General features: G+C 48.8%; 1 protein-coding gene across 2 annotated transcripts; it reads left to right on the forward strand.

The window, feature by feature from the left end:
* Positions 1-161: 161 nt before the first annotated feature.
* oplah (5-oxoprolinase, ATP-hydrolysing) lies at positions 162-19,436 on the forward strand. Of its 2 annotated transcripts, none has more exons than XM_029116346.2 (27): positions 162-423; positions 1,109-1,316; positions 1,643-1,834; positions 3,354-3,468; positions 5,741-5,864; positions 6,319-6,514; positions 6,648-6,813; positions 7,024-7,162; positions 7,872-7,939; positions 8,103-8,389; positions 8,948-9,060; positions 11,017-11,187; positions 11,580-11,717; positions 11,882-12,020; positions 12,129-12,241; positions 12,755-12,906; positions 13,035-13,195; positions 13,358-13,459; positions 13,571-13,745; positions 14,102-14,286; positions 14,513-14,659; positions 14,905-15,039; positions 15,199-15,348; positions 15,448-15,605; positions 16,080-16,240; positions 16,483-16,580; positions 16,692-19,436. In XM_029116346.2, exons 2-27 carry the CDS (start codon positions 1,152-1,154, stop codon positions 16,851-16,853), a joined length of 3,912 nt encoding a protein of 1,303 aa, XP_028972179.2. In that variant the 5' UTR covers positions 162-423; positions 1,109-1,151; the 3' UTR covers positions 16,854-19,436. The 2 variants fall into 2 exon arrangements, with proteins under 2 accessions (XP_028972179.2, XP_028972178.2); XM_029116345.2 differs by having other exon boundaries at positions 1,138-1,316.
* The last annotated feature ends 20 nt before the right edge of the window (positions 19,437-19,456 follow it).

The raw sequence follows: 19,456 nt of genomic DNA on the forward strand, positions 1-19,456 counted from the left end.
CCAACTGTTATTGTGTTAATTCTCAAAAATAATTAATTCAAGCATTTTAAATCAAATGTATATTATGCTACAATACTTAAAATGTATTTAGCATTATCTAGTCCACGATTCTGATGTTTTCTTTCTACGTTTGCATCATTTTCTAGTGTGATTCTTATTTTGAAGCGACATCGATGCCACTAAAGTGAATGTAGTTCACAGAACAGGTGCCACCTAGTCGAGCGGAGAACATGGTAAAACTGCTCTGCAAAAGGTTCCCCAGTTTGTTAGAACTTGAGGGTAAAGGGGAGGAGAATCATTGCAACGGCTTTGGCAACGTGAGAGCTGCAGCTTTGCTGTAGGGTTCAGAGCAAGGGAACAGAACGGCGAAGGGCGACACACAAGGATTAGCAAAACAGTGGAAGAGCAATTGCATTAAGACCTGTAAGTAAAGATCGTTCAACACGTACTCAACTTTTGATAACTGTCGATGGAAAACCAATAAAAGCTATGCGAGCCAATTGACTTGTGCATTGTGATCGTTGGTGGATCAATGGCTTGTTGTGATTCACCATATAGCTAACATCACTTGACGTCAGTTATCTGTCATTTATTACAACACATTGGAGAATCTAGTAACTGGTTTATTGTTATAGCAATATGTTCTGTTAGCGATTGTTGGCTTTACGAATAGAATAGTGAATGATTTCCTATTAACTGCAAATACAGCTCCGGAAAAAATTAAGAAACCACTCCACCTTTTTCTTTCCTTTCCAAAAATGTCGAAAAGGAAAGTTTTGAGTGAGGAACAGAAGGTTTAAAATTGTGAGACCACTGCAAATTAAACGCTTATGTTCCTCACTCAAAACTTTCCTTTTCAACTTTTTTGGAAAGGAAAGAAAAAGGTGCAGTGGTCTCTTAATTTTTTCCGGAGCTGTATATGCAGGCAAGTCACCCACCTTCCAGGCTGTTCTCCTGGTATCCTTAACTAGTCAAATGTCTGTTCGGGGCTATCTGCAAAACCCCACAATGCTCACAACGGCAATATAACGTTTACTGTTAAGTTTGCACTTGGCTGAAGCTCGTGAAGATGGACTGATAATGTATATAAATCCCACTCCTTCCGCAGACAACGATCATCTCTCCCTCTTTTTTTAGTTCATTTCTTTAGGATGGCCAAAGGGAAATTTGACTTCGCCATCGACCGTGGCGGTACCTTCACAGACGTTTTCGCCAGATTACCTGATGGCCGGGAGAAGGTCCTGAAACTGCTGTCTCACGACCCCCAGAACTATCAAGACGCTCCAACGGAGGGAATCCGCAGAGTTCTGGAGGAGGTAAGGTGAAGTAGAAGTAGAAGTAGAGTAAGGTCGGGATGGAGGATAATCGAAGTAAAGCAATAGACATGCTAGCCTCCAGCAAGTCAAAATGGGAGAAGCATTGACATATAAGGGTAATATGTGGTATTAAAGATGGCAGATGTTTTTTGTGACCAATGAGGAGTGAACCAGCTGAGATCTAACATAAGTCAGAACATGTACATGTACAGAATATTGGTGGTATTTATCGGTCCTTAATGCACATGGGACTTTACGATACAGGTGTGTGTGTGTGGTGACCCTCTCTAAAACCTCCATGCCTGCCCCATCCCTTATATTCACAGGAAACTGGGCTGGCCTTTCCCAGGGAACAGCCCGTAGACACCTCCCTGATTGGCTGGATCAGGATGGGCACCACAGTAGCGACCAATGCCCTGCTGGAGAGGCGCGGAGAGAGGACAGCCCTCCTGGTCACAAAGGGCTTTAAGGACCTCCTCCACATTGGCACCCAGGCCCGGCCAAAACTCTTCGATTTGGTTAGTGCCTCTCTACGAGATGGTGACGGGGGTGATCCATGAGCCCCCGTCCGTCCGTCAGAGACACCCAATAATGTAGTGATGAATGAAGCAAGGCTCGCTTGGTCAATGACACGATGGCTGTGTCATGGATACGGTGAATTGACCAGTGATGATGCTGGAGTTGCAGGGGGCACGTGTCCACTGTGTGTCGCTTGGTAACGGTATAATGGCCTGTCTTATCAGTGAAGCTGTTCGGTTTACTTAGTAATCTTTGGGTTGACTCATTCACAGCCCAGTTTAAGCAAGGACAGATAGTCTACAGTGTCTGTGGTACTTGACAAAATCTTTTTTTGTTGTTGGTTTTCCGTGTGTCTGGTGTGGCAGTCTACGCAGGTCACGTGATGAATCAGATTCCAGCCTCAGCTTGGTCAACCTTCCGCTCTGTATCACCGTCCATAACCTGTCTCCTTTTCCGTTTTTTTAGAGCTCTCCAAAAAATTATTATGAAAAAGAGCGATAGCCAGGGAGATAAAGTCGCCGTTTTGGCATTACGGTTTTGAGGATCAGAGCTTTAAAGTGCCTGTATTTCAGGTGATACATTGTTCACAAGATGTTTAGTTGTTGTAATGGGACTTCAGTGGTGCACATCTGGACCGTATCATAACCAGCTGTAATCCTGTGCTAGGGCATCTGCACCCGCAGCTTCTCCTGCTGGGCTTCTAGACACAGATCTACATTCTGTTACCCGAAACAAGGGCCTTCTCAGGGAGCACTAAGGAGTGCGCACTACAGGAGCTGAATGAATACAGTATTTTCTTAGTGGGAGGCACAGATGGAACACACCGGTATTTTCATCCATTTGGGTCTCCTTTTAGTACTTGTTGAAGCAGCAGCAGCTGCTGTTGTTGGGGTTGACACAAAACATGACAAAACAAAAACCATGTCAAGTAACAAGACACAGGGATGGACCTGAACACCTGAGAATACAACTACACACACACACACACACACACAAACTAGCACTGAAAGTGCAGCTGTGAAACCCTGGTCCAGACACGGAGGGAAGGCTGTGTTTTGCTTAGGTTTTCTCTTCCGTCTTATTTTCTTTTTGGTAACCTTTACCTGATCAGTAAGAACTATGACTTACTGCCCTTCCCTCCAACGAGATTTCTTCCTCTTTTCCACGGTCCGCTGGACCTTAGGAACCATGTCCTCTGATAAGACTGTTGTCAGCATAGTTCACATTGGTGGTCTTAAGGTCGATAGATTAGCTATGACAGACTGAACACTAGTTAAGTAGCTATCATCTTTATCTTCTTTCGGGATGAACCATTACCCATTCAAGGTCGGTTAAAATGCAGCTCTGTTTTTGCCCAGTATCATCTACCATAGTAGTCTATGCAGAGTATTGTGTTATAAAAATAATCTCTTGCTGCTTGTTAAAAAGGGATAGTTAGGAATCTTGAAAAAAATGTATTGTGTGTGTTTGTGTGTGTGTGTGTGTGTGTGTGTGCGCACGTGCGCCTGTTTGTAACAGGAGGTAGCTGTGCCAGAAGTGCTGTATGAAGAGGTGATTGAGGTAGATGAGAGGGTCGTTCTTAGACAAGATGGCTGTCAACTACCCAGGAAAGAACCCAAGCGTATTGTCACAGGTAACAGGCAACATTACTCAGGAGCAATATATAGACCAGTACCACAGCAAACTATACTATAGACCTACAGCTACACAATAAACGGTATGCTATAGACCTACAGCTACACAATACACGGTATACTATAGACCTACAGCTACACAATAAACTGTATGCTATAGACCTACAGCTACACAATACACTGTATACTGTAGACCTATAGCTACACAATAAACTGTATACTGTAGACCTATAGCTACACAATAAACTGTATACTATAGACCTATAGCTACACAATAAACTGTATACTATAGACCTATAGCTACACAATAAACTGTATACTATAGACCTATAGCTACACAATAAACTGTATACTATAGACCTACAGCTACACAATACACTGTATACTATAGACCTACAGCTACACAATACACTGTATACTGTAGACCTACCTCTACACAATACACTGTATACTATAGACCTACAGCTACACAATACACTGTATACTATAGACCTACAGCTACACAATACACTGTATACTATAGACCTACCTCTACACAATAAACGGTATACTATAGACCTACAGCTACACAATAAACTGTATACTATAGACCTACAGCTACACAATACACTGTATGCTATAGACCTACAGCTACACAATAAACTGTATGCTATAGACCTACAGCTACACAATACACTGTATACTATAGACCTACCTCTACACAATAAACGGTATACTATAGACCTACAGCTACACAATAAACTGTATGCTATAGACCTACAGCTACACAATAAACTGTATGCTATAGACCTACCTCTACACAATAAACGGTATACTATAGACCTACAGCTACACAATAAACTGTATACTATAGACCTACAGCTACACAATACACTGTATACTATAGACCTACAGCTACACAATACACTGTATACTATAGACCTACCTCTACACAATAAACGGTATACTATAGACCTACAGCTACACAATAAACTGTATACTGTAGACCTATAGCTACACAATAAACTGTATACTGTAGACCTATAGCTACACAATACACTATATACTATAGACCTATAGCTACACAATAAACTGTATACTGTAGACCTATAGCTACACAATAAACTGTATACTGTAGACCTATAGCTACACAATAAACTGTATACTATAGACCTATAGCTACACAATAAACTGTATACTATAGACCTATAGCTACACAATAAACTGTATACTATAGACCTACAGCTGCACACTACCGTGTTAATTGTAGGCATACATCCACACACTAAACTATACTCTAGACCTACATCCAGACAATGAACTGTATACTATAAACATTTATCAACTACAGTATATACAACTAGTTATATACAGTATATAGACCTAGACTTATACATACAGTGGCCCCATGTACCATATTTACTACATCATCTATCAACACTAACATGACACCTTTAACTGCTTGGTCTGTTACATTACACAGACACATGTAATAGGAAAGGAATGATTAGCAAATGTACACTGAAAGGGCAGTACATGATATCATATCCTGTAAGATATGGATAAGATATTGATATCTCATCCTCTGAAGGAGGAGGCACTGGCAATGACACCATTTACAGTTCCATTTCAGTCAATAATTCAGTAAGAATGTGGTACACACATCAAACATCCATACCTGAACACATTCACTCTACATTCACACCTGTCAAGGCCAAAGAGGGCTCGGGCCAGTGAGGGCTTGGGCCAGGGAAGGCTCAGGCCAGTGAGGGGACAACCCGACAAGGTTGTCCTCATCCCCCCAAGAAGTATGGCCTCCTGTTTGTCAAATTCATGTCTGGTCTTAAGTGGCAACTGTTTTAATCATTTGCATTTGCATCGTCTGTTCCTCATGGTCTGTCTCTCTGTTTCTTCCTCATCCTCTGGTCCGTCCCTCATCCTCTGGTCTAATTCTGTGTCTGTCCCTCATCCTCTGGTCTGTCCCTCATCCTCTGGTCTAACTCTGTGTCTGTCCCTCATCCTCTGGTTCGTCCCTCATCCTCTGGTCTAATTCTGTGTCTGTCCCTCATCCTCTGGTCTGTCCCTCATCCTCTGGTCTAACTCTGTGTCTGTCCCTCATCCTCTGGTCCGTCCCTCATCCTCTGGTCTAATTCTGTGTCTGTCCCTCATCCTCTGGTCTGTCCCTCATCCTCTGGTCTAACTCTGTGTCTGTCCCTCATCCTCTGGTCCGTCCCTCATCCTCTGGTCTAATTCTGTGTCTATCCCTCATCCTCTGGTCTGTCCGCTCCCCAGGCAGTACAGGGGACTCCCTGGAGGTTTGGCGGGAGGTGGACATGCAGCGTGTGGAGGAGGACCTGAGGGGAGTTCTGTCCCGGGGGATCACCAGCCTGGCTGTCCTGCTGCTGCACTCCTACACGTCAGTATACAGCCAGGCCAGACGGCTCCTCGTGTGTGTGTGTGTGTGTGTGTGTGTGTGTGTGTGTGTGTGTGTGTGTGTGTGTGTGTGTGTGTGTATGTGTGTGTGTGTGTGTGTGTGTGTGTGTGCGCGCGCGTGTGTGTGTCATGCACAGTCTGACAGTGTTATAATGACTGGGTCCCTTTCTCCTGCCCTGTAGGTAGTATTTCACTCCATTTTCTTCCAACCTTTCACTCCGGGACTTGTCATTTGTAAACTTAACATGATGTTACTGTTAGGACTCTGGCCTGCTGCCGTGTCTGATAACAGAGTGCAGATAAAGCCTTTTGTTCTCAAGAAAACACTGCCAGCAGTATAAGTTAATGGGTTAACACGGTCAGTAATGTGTGTTGGATAGACACATAATGTCCTGAAACCGACGTGTGAGACGACCCTTCACCTCCCTGTGCGTCAGGTGGTCTGACCATGAGAAGGCCGTGGGGTCGTTGGCCCGGAAGCTGGGTTTCACCCAGGTGTCCCTGTCCAGCGAGGTCATGCCCATGGTCAGGGTGGTGCCGCGTGGGTACACCGTCTGTGCGGACGCCTACCTCACCCCCAAAATCCGCCAGTACCTGGAAGGCTTCACATCTGGCTTCAGGGACGGACTGAAGGTCTGTGACTCAGTGTTATGTAGCCGTGTTCACTCGGCATTCCTAGGTGGGCCGTGAGGTCCTTCTCAGTCAGACTGTGTGCCCCACCCCCCACCACCCCCCCACCCCCTCACATCCCGCCTTCTCTTGGCAGGACGTGAGCGTTCTCTTCATGCAGTCTGACGGCGGTCTGACCCCCATGGAGCAGTTCTGCGGGTCCCGGGCGGTGCTGTCCGGGCCTGCGGGCGGCGTGGTGGGCTACGCCGTCACCTCCTACGACCCGGCGCAGAAGAAGCCTGTCATCGGGTTCGACATGGGGGGTGAGTAACAACCCTGGGACGGAGGAGGAAAGCGGTTCTGATGGATGTTACGGCATGAGACGAAGGCTCTTTGAAGCCCTTCCTGGTGACATTTCCCAGCATTTGTTTACAGTGGACTTACAGAGGCCCGGGTTTTCCAACATTTAAGGGAAACTGGTGCTGTGTCCCCGGCGCGCGCTTCTAACGGCTGCTTTGCCATCCACCCCCCAGGCACGTCTACCGATGTGAGCCGCTACGCGGGACAGTTTGAGCACGTGTTCGAAGCAGCCACGGCAGGTGTCACCCTGCAGGCCCCGCAGCTAGACATTAACACCGTGGCCGCGGGGGGCGGATCCCGCCTCTTCTTCAGGTCAGTCAGGACCAGTGGAGCCCTTGGACACGTGGTGTGGCGAGACACCGACACGTTCTGTGGACATTTCAGTCTGCTATCTGACGGGGGATGGGAGGACCCTGGTTACACTATGCCTTCTTTACACATGACCGTTGTTCTTTGGCTAAACCATTAACTCACAGCACCTAAGATGTGAAGGTGGTGGGCAAACCACCAATGGAAATGCATAACATCTACAGTACTGATGTATATAATGGGAGTCAATGCGCAACATCCATGTAACATGTTGTATATAGTGGGAATCAATGCGCAACATCCATATAACATGTTGTATATAGTGGGAATCAATGCGCAACATCCATATAACATGTTGTATATAATGGGAGTCAATGCGCAACATCCATGTAACATGTTGTATATAGTGGGAATCAATGCACAACATCCATATAACATGTTGTATATAATGGGAGTCAATGCGCAACATCCATGTAACATGTTGTATATTGTGGAAGTCAATGCATAACATCCACATAACATGTTGTATATAGTGGGAGTCAATGCATAACATCCACATAACATGTTGTATATTGTGGAAGTCAATGCTTAACATCCACAGTAGTGTTGTATAATGGGAGTCAATGCATAACATCCACATAACATCCACATAACATGTTGTGTATAGTGGGAGTCACTCCAGTCGTTATAACCCTGTGTATCTTCTCTACAGGTCTGGGATGTTTGTAGTGGGGCCTGAATCTGCTGGTGCCCATCCAGGACCTGCCTGCTACAGGAAGGGTAGGAATTCAGACATATCCCCTCAGTCTCTCCCCCAAACTCCTCTTCTGCGACTGTTACAATACGGTCTTTTTCTCAGTGTGACAGAGCTGTCAGATAACTAACGCCCATTCTGTTCTCAGTGTAACAGAGCTGTCGGATAACGCCCGTTTGGTCTCCCTAGGTGGACCTCTGACGGTGACCGACGCCAACCTGGCTCTGGGGCGCCTTCTGCCCGCCTTCTTTCCCAGGATATTCGGTCCGGGAGAGGATCAGCCCCTATCCAGCGACGACACCATGAAGTGCTTCCGTCAGCTCACTCAGGAGATCAACGACTTCCACTCCACCACTGATGGGTCCCGGGACCTCGCCGATGGAAGCGAACCAGAGATGAGTGTGGAGGAAGTTGCCATGGGTTTCATCAGAGTGGCCAACGAGGCCATGTGTCGTCCAATCAGGGCACTGACCCAGGTATTGAGGGGAGGGATTGTGTTGATGTGTTTTCGGTGTGGAATGCCCGTGGTGTGTCTCCAGTGGTGTTCTTTTGTCTAAATACGTGAATGAGCCACGTCTTAACAATGTGGGTCCCCAAGTGGCACTGAGGTTTTATGGGACCTGTGTCAATGCAGCCAGGAGTTTAATAAGTGTCGTACCAGTACCCAGGGCCCCTGGGAGTGGTGGTGGGGGGGGGGGGTCAAAAGGGGGCTGCTTTCTAGCGCTCTAGCAACTCCTTGTGGTGGGTCGGGACCACTGCAAGATCAGTTGTAGTTGCTGGCCCGGGAATGTGTCCCCCTTGAGCATGAAGAGGTCCTGGTTGAGGTGTGAGATAAGAAGCAGAATGGCTTGGCGAACATTGGAGGACACGTCTCAATCCTTTCCCCACCTGCTGAGTTCTTGTTGCGACAAAGCAAGGCTATAATTGATACGTCATAAAATCAGTTGGGTGACATATTGGGTTAAAAGATCATACTAAAATATTGTCGCTGAGTATCCACCTGACGCTGTATCCTGTTGTCTTTCTCTCCATAGGCAAAGGGACACGACACCTCTCAGCATGTGTTGGCGTGTTTCGGCGGGGCAGGTGGACAACACGCATGTGCCATAGCACGGGCATTAGGAATGAAGACGGTCTTCATACACAAGTGGGTTTTTGCCGGACCGCGCAAGCGGAGCCGGCCAAGAAGAGCGAATGTCTCTTACTGACTGACTGACTGAGTACACCTTGTTAAATAGCATAGTGGTTTCTGGCATGGAATAGTTCATCTTCAGTCTCGCTAGAAATTGCTCAATTCTTATGATTATTCCTAGGACGTTAGTAGATACTGGTAACACTATTACTGGCTAATAAGCTGTTGAAACAGCCAGCGGCAAAAGCCACAGACGCTATGGTGGAGGTAAATTTAATAAGAAACATTAGACAGTTTAAACCAATCCTCAATGGAGTCTAGCTGAAACGTGTAATGTCGTGGCGTAGTGGTTAAAGACAGTGCCTCTCATGTGGAAGTCCTGAGTTCAAATCTACTGAGAGCAACGACATTTATTAATTATTTCGGGTAGATTACACAATTCTCTCGTCTTTTCACTTGATGAAAAAGTTAGTTATTGTCACCTTTATTGGTAGTTATTGTATCAATGTCATTCATGAATGAAAGACAAAAGTAAATTGTTTTGCCATGAAAGAAAGGTTCAAGTCCCAGAAACTAGGCATAACTAACTCCACTCTCTTCTGATGTCTGTGAATATCTGCTGTAGTCCATCTATTTAAGTTTGATTCCTCTATTTAAGTTTGATGTATTGTATGACTGTTTTTAGTGAGCCTTCAGCTAGAAGATATCTTCCTGCCCTTAACTGAAATAAAACTCAATGCAGACACCATACTATGATGTCTTCCGAGACCCTCCGTGTGACCCCGTCTCCATGTCCCTCCGTGTGACCCCTTCTCCATGTCCCTCCGTGTGACCCCGTCTCCATGTCCCTCCGTGTGACCCCATCTCCATGTCCCACCCTTTGACCCTGTCTCCATGTCCCTCTGTGTGACTCCGTCTCCATGTCCCTCCGTGTGACCCCGTCTTCATGTCCCTCCGTGTGACCCCATCTCCATGTCCCTCCGTGTGACCCCATCTCCATGTCCCTCCGTGTGACCCCGTCTCCGTGTCCCTCGTGTGACCCCGTCTCCGTGTCCCTCCGTGTGACCCCGTCTCCATGTCCCTCCGTGTGACTCCGTCTCCATGTCCCTCCGTGTGACCCCGTCTTCATGTCCCTCCGTGTGACCCCATCTCCATGTCCCTCCGTGTGACCCCGTCTCCATGTCCCTCTGTGTGACCCCGTCTCCATGTCCCTCCGTGTGACCCCGTCTCCGTGTCCCTCCGTGTGACTCCGTCTCCATGTCCCTCCGTGTGACCCCGTCTCCATGTCCCTCCGTGTGACCCCGTCTCCATGTCCCTCCGTGTGACTCCGTCTCCGTGTCCCTCCGTGTGACCCCGTCTCCGTGTCCCTCCGTGTGACCCCGTCTCCGTGTCCCTCCGTGTGACCCCGTCTCCGTGTCCCTCCGTGTGACCCCATCTCCATGTCCCTCCGTGTGACCCCGTCTTCATGTCCCTCCGTGTGACCCCGTCTTCGTGTCCCTCTGTGTGACCCCGTCTTCATGTCCCTCCGTGTGACCCCATCTCCATGTCCCTCCGTGTGACCCCATCTCCATGTCCCTCCGTGTGACCCCATCTCCATGTCCCTCCGTGTGACCCCGTCTCCATGTCCCTCCGTGTGACCCCGTCTCCGTGTCCCTCCGTGTGACCCCGTCTCCATGTCCCTCTGTGTGACCCCGTCTCCATGTCCCTCCGTGTGACCCCGTCTCCATGTCCCTCCGTGTGACCCCGTCTCCGTGTCCCTCCGTGTGACCCCGTCTCCATGTCCCTCCGTGTGACTCCGTCTCCATGTCCCTCCGTGTGACCCCGTCTCCATGTCCCTCCGTGTGACCCCGTCTCCATGTCCCTCCGTGTGACTCCGTCTCCGTGTCCCTCCGTGTGACTCCGTCTCCGTGTCCCTCCGTGTGACCCCGTCTCCATGTCCCTCCGTGTGACCCCGTCTCCATGTCCCTCCAGGTACAGCGGGGTGTTGTCGGCTTATGGCCTGGCCTTAGCAGACGTGGTGGAGGAGGTCCAGGAGCCGTGTTCTCTTCAGTACTGCCCCGGTTCCTTCTCTGAGCTGGACCGCAGGGTGGAGCAACTGACACAGCGCTGCACAGAGACCCTAAGGGGCCGCGGCTTCAGCGGGTCAGACGCAACACACACTAGCATGAATACACACGCACACACTCGGGGGGAGGGGCAGTGTGTGTGTGTGTGTTGTCCTTCTCAATGGGACATTCTGTTCACACACTCCTGTGGATCCCCTTGTCCTCTCTAGCTCTTATCCTCCCTCCTTTTCGTCTTCTCCTCACCTTTTTTCACTGTCCGTCTTTCCCTCACCCCCCAACTTTCTCCCGTTCTCTCTTTTCCTCACCCCCCAACTTTCTCCCGTTCTCTCTTTTCCTCACCCCCCAACTTTCTCCCGTTCTCTCTTTTCCTCACCCCCCAACTTTCTCCCGTTCTCTCTTTCCCTCATCAGTTGTTTGTGTTTGATCATTTCGAACCGACTGATGCTTTGCCTTCCCTCTCGCTGTCAGCGCCCAGATAACCACTGAGGTGTTCCTCCACCTGCGCTACCAGAAGACAGACTGCGCTCTCATGGTGACCGCCGCAGGTTACCCTGGCAACTCTCAGTCCTGCAGGTCTGGGGACTTCTGCAGTGCCTTCACTGAGCGGTGAGCACGTCGGCGCCTCCTCTTCACCTCCTCGTTGCTCCGTACCAAAAGCCCAATGATCTCAAATCTACTGTGAAGGGTGTACTCCTCACTCTGACCCAGTCATGTTCCCTCTGAAACGTTCCTGTGCCTCTGCCTGCTCCCTCCCTCTTTCCCCTAACCAGTTACCGGAAGGAGTTTGGCTTCACCATCTCAGACAGACCCATCATGGTTGATGACATCAGAGTCAGGGGCTCTGGGAAATCTGGTATTAAATCAGTAACCCACACCAAGAGGGGACTCGATGTTCCCAAAGCCACTACGGTAGAGACCGTAGTATTACGGTGGATTTGATGACATTACTGGATATATCCTGGAATCCTCACGCTGGACTGAAACTCCTCTGTGTCCCCTCTCTGTTCTGTCACCAAGACAACCAAGTGTTACTTCGAGGACGGTTACCTGGAGACCAGTGTTTACCTGTGTGAGGACCTGCCGTGTGACCACAGCATCTCAGGTCCGGCCATCATCATAGACAAGAACAGGTGTGTGTGTCAGAGATTAAAAGCCAGAGTTGAGTCGATCTACAATTACATTAATGACATCAATAATCCCTCCATGGCTCAACCACCATTGGTTCTAATACAGATTCAGTGCTTTGCTATGGTTATTAGAACTTTGACCCACCTCAGGCCCAATCCCAGGTGGGTAAAACCTTGTTCACCGACTCTGCCCCTCTGCCACTAATTTGAAGGCCACTGTGCCTATAACGCAGTCCAAACTGTTGAATGACCATTTTACAGTGAATTGGGTTTGCTATTCTTATTGTCTTTTCAGGTCTGTTTTAAATCTGTATATTGTACATGTTTTTATTTTGTTTTTATACCGGGCACCAATGTAAATAAGATACTGGTCTCAGTTGGTTATCCCTGTATAAATAAAATAAAAATAAAACACTAACTGAGATTCACCCCCTGTGTAGAAATGTGTGCCTGGATGTCCGGAGAGAGTCTGAGTGCATGGGTGTTTAAGATGTGTCGGTCTGGGGTTGGTTCCAGCACCATCCTGGTGGAGCCCAGCTGTGTGGCCCAGCTCACAGAGGGGGGCGACGTGTGCATCTCAGTGGGCTCCGATCCCTACTGCCTTCTGGGTACCGAGCTCAACACCGTGCAGCTCTCCATCTTCTCCCATCGCTTCATGAGCATCGCAGGTCAGTTAATGCCCGAGAGGAGCGAGCGATGGAGAACCTCGGGGGGGGGGGGGTGTTGATGATGAAAGGAGGAAGAAACTTTAATCCTGGATCTCTCTGAAGTCTCCTGTGATCTTGTCCCACCACAGAGCAGATGGGCCGGGTGTTACAGCGTACCTCCATCTCCACCAACATCAAGGAGCGGCTGGACTTCTCCTGCGCTGTTTTCGGTCCCGACGGAGGCCTGGTGTCCAACGCCCCTCACATCCCGGTCCACCTGGGAGCCATGCAGGAGACGGTTCAGTATCAGGTGGGGGATGCACGACCCACACACACACACGGTTACACACGTCCACACGTTGTAGGGCAATTAAAACGCTGGCGGAAGAAATCATTAGGGAGGAAGTCTCCTCTGTTGTATTTGCCTCACAGCGTCGTGTCCTTCCTAATATTTCTCCTTGTCTTTCCGCAGATCAAGTCGATAGGGAGCACCATTGAAGAGGGGGATGTGATTCTGAGCAATCATCCGTGTGCCGGAGGCAGTCACCTCCCTGACCTTACGGTCATCACTCCAGTGAGTTTCACTCCCGAACGCTCGGCAGAAACGTGAACACTTCCACGGGTTCGTTACGCTTCACTGGGTTTTGTTACGCTCCCCCCCCCCCCCCCTCTCTCGTCCTGTCAGGTGTTCAGGAGAGGTGTGAGCGGGCCAGTGTTCTTCGTGGCCAGCAGGGGGCACCATGCCGACATTGGGGGGATCACCCCGGGCTCAATGCCCCCCCACTCCACGTCCCTGCAGCAGGAGGGGGCTGTCTTCACCTCCTTTAAACTGGTAACCGCCGGAGTCTTCCAGGAGGAGGGTGAGAAAAGGCTGTGCAGCAGAGGCAACATGAAAGGAAGATCCAGTGTGTTTGGCAGAAGGCCTGCGATAAAGTATCTGCTTGGCACGGACATTAATTGGGGCCTAATGTGTTGTGTTATCGGTTGGGTATGGAGTCTGGTGTTGGCTGCTGGTCAATTTTGAGTGTGAAGACGTGGTTTCACAAGAGGACTTGTGGAGCTCCACTTTCACACCAGGCATCTCACCTGACTAGTTTAAATCCTCGGAATTCAAAGCTCTCTGAGAATGTGTTTGTAGGAACGTTTCCATGGGTTCCTGCTGATCTCTCTGTTCCTCTCGCCCCCCCCCCCCCCCCCCCCCCCTCTCATCTACCAGCTGTAACTGAAGCCCTCATGGCTCCGGCTCAATACCCGGACTGCTCCGGGACTCGCAATCTCCATGACAACCTGTCAGACCTGCGAGCTCAAGTGGCAGCGAATCAGAGAGGCAGCGCACTGGTGGGGGAGTTGATTGACAGTTATGGGCTGGCGGTGGTGCAGGCCTACATGGGTCACATCCAGGTGAGGGGATCCGGCTGTCTGGACAGAACCGGGCTGGCCTTTTGTTTCAGACTTTTAGGCAGGGATGATCCTGGTGTGTGCAACTGTGAGGGGCCTGTTGGAGCGGGGCTATACTTCACTGGCTGACCCTGAGTACTGGGTACATTACAAATTTGTGGGCGAGCGTCTGTGCTGAGGGGTTTGTGTTTTGTTTGTCTCTGCGCGATCCGAACCCGCGCGACACCAGAGTAACGCGGAGCTGGCCGTGAGAGACATGCTGAAAGACTTTGCCCGTCGCCGGCGGCAAAAGACTGGTTCCCTGGATGTGGAGGCAGAGGACTTCATGGACGACGGGACACCAATCCGACTGAGGGTCCAGGTTAACGAGAAGGAGGTGGGCGGAGCTTAACGTGTACATTACTGGCGACCAGGCCAACACCCATCCACGAGGGTTGTTAAATTCAGGGAACATTCAGTGAAATCTCTCTCCAATATTACGTTGTAATATTCCCAAAATCGGCAGAAAATATGCTGGAAATCATTAATCTTACTAACAGCAAGAAAGATCTGTAGTTTTGGATGCTTAATCAGCATGGTACAATCTGTTGTTCATGTGGTGTGTTGATGTGGTTCTCCCAGGGCAGCGCAGTGTTTGACTTCACAGGGACAGGCACCGAGGTCTGGGGGAACTGTAATGCCCCACGCGCCATCACCTTCTCCGCCCTCATCTACTGCCTGCGCTGCATGGTGGGCCAGGACATCCCCCTAAACCAGGTTAGCGGGCGCTCCAAGGCCACACACTGTAGGGAATGGAATGGAACGCTTGCGCTAGTACCCCCCCTGGTGGTCAACACCAGGCACTGCAGGCTGGATGCAAAGTAAAGGGGGGGTGTTGTGCTAGTCTCAGCTATGTTATGGCTGTCTTTGTCTCAGGGCTGCCTCGCGCCGATCAGAGTGATCATTCCAGACGGCTCCATCCTCCAGCCGTCCCAAGACGCAGCTGTAGTGGGGGGTAACGTGCTGACGTCCCAGAGGGTGGTCGATGTCATCTTCCGCGCCTTCGAGGTCTGCGCCGCCTCACAGGTGGGTGCGGTGGCTGCCGCGGTTACGTGGCGAGGTGTCTTGATGAGAGTGTTTCCGGGCCGACCCCCTCATTCCCCCTCCCGTCCTCTCCTTCGTCAGGGCTGCATGAACAACGTGACTTTTGGCAGTGAGGGGAGCGGTTACTATGAGACGGTCGCCGGGGGCGCCGGGGCAGGGCCAGAATGGAACGGACGGAGCGGTGTCCACAGTCACATGACCAACACGCGCATCACCGACCCAGAGATTCTGGAGAAGAGGTGTGGCGGAAAGGGCGGTCTTTTGACCTCTCACATTTCACCAATGAGATAGTGGCGTCATTTGAAAAGCGAAGTAGATGGCCCTCTTTTATACACCTTCAGCCCTCAAAGGACATTTTGTATCGTCTCGTTCGGGTGTCCTTGCAAGCTCACTTACCCAAGCAAGGGAATGTGCCGATCAGTCGACTAACTAGCTACAGACCTTGAGTTGTCTGATCAGTGAGGTCTGACACAAACGTATAGGCCTCGAGTTGCTGATTGAATTTCACAATTCACGTCCACCAGCATTAGACGCTTCACCCTAATCAGACAGCTCAGTCTTTATGATTTAAAGCTTTGTTTGGTTTTGGTCGGGATTCACCTGAGGGACTTGGTTTTCCTTCAGCCAGTGACTCAACACATTCAGTTCACTAGCAACCATGTCACGTCCCCTACTGACGCCAACCCTCACGCCACCTGTTCCTCCTGGGTCAGGTACCCTGTGGTCCTGGAGCAGTTCTCCCTAAGGCCCAACTCTGGGGGTGCAGGGAAGCACCGCGGGGGCGACGGGGTGATCCGGAAACTCCTCTTCCGGAACAAGGTTGTCCTGTCAATTCTGACCGAACGGCGCTCCACCCGACCATACGGACTCCATGGTAACCTCTCACCTATGACCCATCTCCCATCCTCTTCATTGTTCATGCAATATCTGTGTTGTTTTGGTTGATTCTGTATCTTTGTACTGATGTATCTTCTAGTCAAAACATCATCCATGTTTTTTGGTTCTCTGTGAGTCTTATCGTCTCTCTTCCTGGTTTTTCTCTTTCTGTCTCTGTGTGTGTGTGTGTGTGTGTGTCTCTGTCTCTGTATGTGTTTCTCTCCTGTCTGTCTCTCTTAGGGGGTGAGTCTGGGGCATCCGGCCTAAACCTGCTCCACAGAGCTGATGGTAGGGTCCTTAACCTGGGGGCCAAGACCACTGTGAACCTAGAGCCTGGGGTAAGACTGCACCACGTGGGGAAGTGTTGTTCTCATCACTGTAGTGTTCAGGCTTGGCGGCAGTGTGCTCATTACTCGCCTGACCGTGTTGAGTATGCCTGTGTTTGACAGGATGTGTTCTGCCTCTACACGCCTGGTGGAGGTGGATATGGCGAAAAGGACGAGCGAGCAGCTGGGAACGGAGCACCCGTGAAAAAACGCAGGCGCTTCAGTGAGACCTTCTCCGAGAGGGGCAGCGTGTTTGAATATCGAATGGCGCAAGAGGGTGTGTGAGAACGGCGCGCTGGGTAGAGATCTGGACACACGGACCCACGGGTGGTGGGTGGGGGGGACTCAAAAGTAGGAATACCATGATGCAGCATGACACTGCCATGAAAGGAGAGGGCGCCGAAAGCCTGAGAGGGCATTAAAACCTCCGGTGAAATCGTATCAGTACTGTAGCGTTTCTTTCTAGACCTTAGTTGAAGTCTAATGACATGTTCAATGTCTGTATCTCATCAGCCTGTACCCAACCGAAACTGGCTGTGCCCCTTTTGTATGCGAAGGGTGACATTAAAATCCTGTCAACAGTAGCTGAGATGTTGGAACCAGCAGAATTCTGCAAAGACAAGCTCTTTTGGCAGACTACCATCCATCACTCTTCTATTCTAATCTTTTCTAGAATAGTCTGCTGCTTCTTATCACTACTGTGAAAACCTGGAGTACTTACATTTGAACATCTTTATAAAATGTAGGTTTAACAAAGGCTAGCGAACTGGGGAATCAGGTTTGTACAGCGAATAACTGAATTGGATTGGTTGTTTGTGTAGGAAACTGTCATTCTTTAATGGAGCTGTAGCCTGGGGAGAAAGTACATCTGGTTATGTGGCACTAATTGAGTACATTTATAAAAAACCTCCAATAAAAGTTTGCGGTTTATGTTTATTTATCAAAAATACTGACTTTAACAGAAATTCATTCAAATTAAGGTTTTACAAGTATGTTGCAATGAGTGCACAGCCTGGACAAGAGACCACACACACCTAAAAGGAGCTGTAGGGAATCCCAGCCACAGGAAGGTGAAAAATAAATTTGCAAGACAGTTAAAACTAATTGCTCCTGGGCCAGTGCTGTAAAAGGAGAATGAGTACTCAGTCAACTGACCTGGTGACATTTAGTTAAAAAAGATCTATGTAAAACCGAGCCAAAATGAAGTGACCGACGTGTTTGGTAATACTTCCAGATTGTTGTAAGACACAGAGTAACCTGGGGTTTTACACAATAAAGAAAAATGTAATCGCTCATTTCAAATTTGCTCAAAGTCAGCAAGTTTTTTTTTTATGAGCTGCCATTTTACTGAGCTTTACTTGCTGACATTTCGATTTTGTAACTGTTTAGTAAAATTTGATGAACAATATTCGTTATTGTGTCAATGTTTTACCCAGCACTGTAGAGCTTATTTTTAGAACATGTGATTAATTGTCATTTTAACATTAGTCTTTCAGAGTTAGAGTACATTAACTGGTTACCTCAGACAGTCCTGAAAGAACTGAGTCATGAAGTCTCTGTGAGCAGTAGGAATGAGAACAACTTTTGCACTAACAGGCCTCAGTTGCCATGCCAAGTCCAGCCTATTTTTACAGTATCCAGTCTAAAACTCTTAAATAAAAGGCCAAACCCCAGCCATCAATATGAATTCCTGGGAGTCACAGAGCGTCCTGGAAGGAGATAAGGACACCCAGCAGGAGGGTGGGGTGGGGGCTTTGAGGTTCTGTTCCCCACAGGGGGGAGGACAAGTTTTCAGCGGCTAGATGGACAGAGGAAGGAAGACCCAGCAGAGAGGGGAGAGAGAGTACACCCTGGGCAGGAATGCACAGGCCGTAGATTAGGAGATATTGCCGTCGCAACAGCAGGAGATCAATGATGTGAATCGGATGATAAGATGAGTGTTGTGGGACCTTACAGCTAGTGCTACGGACCACAGATCAAAGACTGTAACGTTTCAGTTTCATCGATGGTGAAAATGTCGGCCGGCGCCTCAGGAACCGGACTGAGAGGCCCCTCTAGCTGTGTCACCAACAGAGCATTCACCCACCCGGTCTCAGCGGACAGTGGGCTGTCGGCCCGGGATGAGAGACAGGGTTGGTAGCGACAGCCCTGACAGATGTGATAAGAACATCGGGCTAATCATCAGGGTGGCCTGGTGGATACTCGCCAGTTTTGTACGCTGTTAACCTGTTTGGTGGCTCTTTTTAAATGGGTGCCAAGTAGGTTCAATTGCCAATTTGAACCAAAACCACAGCATTTTAGAATAAAACCAGTTCTTCACAGTGTGCCCTGGGTCAATTATCTCCTAATAACTTGCGGTGTGGATTTATATATGATCTTTTCTCAGCTGTAAGTAGGCAGACATTAAGATTACAATAATGTTGTCATCTCTTTGGAAAAGCTGTTAAGAACAAAGAATACAAGGTAATTGATACTGACCTTTAACTCACTAAACTAAGTCTGGGACAAACAGGAACATTTTGGTTGCACCATCTGAACAAACACACTAACCTCACTTGATTTTTAGGGGCAGTGATCCACTGGAACAAGACAACCTACACACAGCTCACACAAACCAAACAAACAGTTCTCTCTTCACTTAGGTGAGGCTCAGAAAACCTCACTTTGTTTTCTTACCAGAGAGGTTCCCAGCACTGTGCCACATCCAGCAGCACAGGAAAAATAGATGAGTGAAATAATCATTTTTAATTTCATACCCTGTAAAGCCGCTAGTAACCTTTTTCAACTCAGCCCATTTCATAACCTGTCTTAAACCTGGTTTTGTGTGAAGTTTAACAATTCCTCTTAAAAAATACTGTACAAGATTTTCAAAAGACAACCATAAAAAC

The sequence above is a fragment of the Esox lucius genome, chromosome 21 (assembly GCF_011004845.1).
Source record: "Esox lucius isolate fEsoLuc1 chromosome 21, fEsoLuc1.pri, whole genome shotgun sequence".
Lineage (NCBI taxonomy): Eukaryota > Metazoa > Chordata > Actinopteri > Esociformes > Esocidae > Esox > Esox lucius.

Excerpts from the sequence above, each read along its gene's own strand:
- oplah (XM_029116346.2), top strand. The coding sequence starts at position 1,152 with ATGGCCAAAGGGAAATTTGACTTCGCCATCGACCGTGGCGGTACCTTC. Across the intron at positions 13,460-13,570 it reads ACCTTACGGTCATCACTCCA|GTGTTCAGGAGAGGTGTGAG; the intron begins GTGAGTTTCACT and ends TCGTCCTGTCAG. Across the intron at positions 15,040-15,198 it reads AGGACATCCCCCTAAACCAG|GGCTGCCTCGCGCCGATCAG; the intron begins GTTAGCGGGCGC and ends TCTTTGTCTCAG.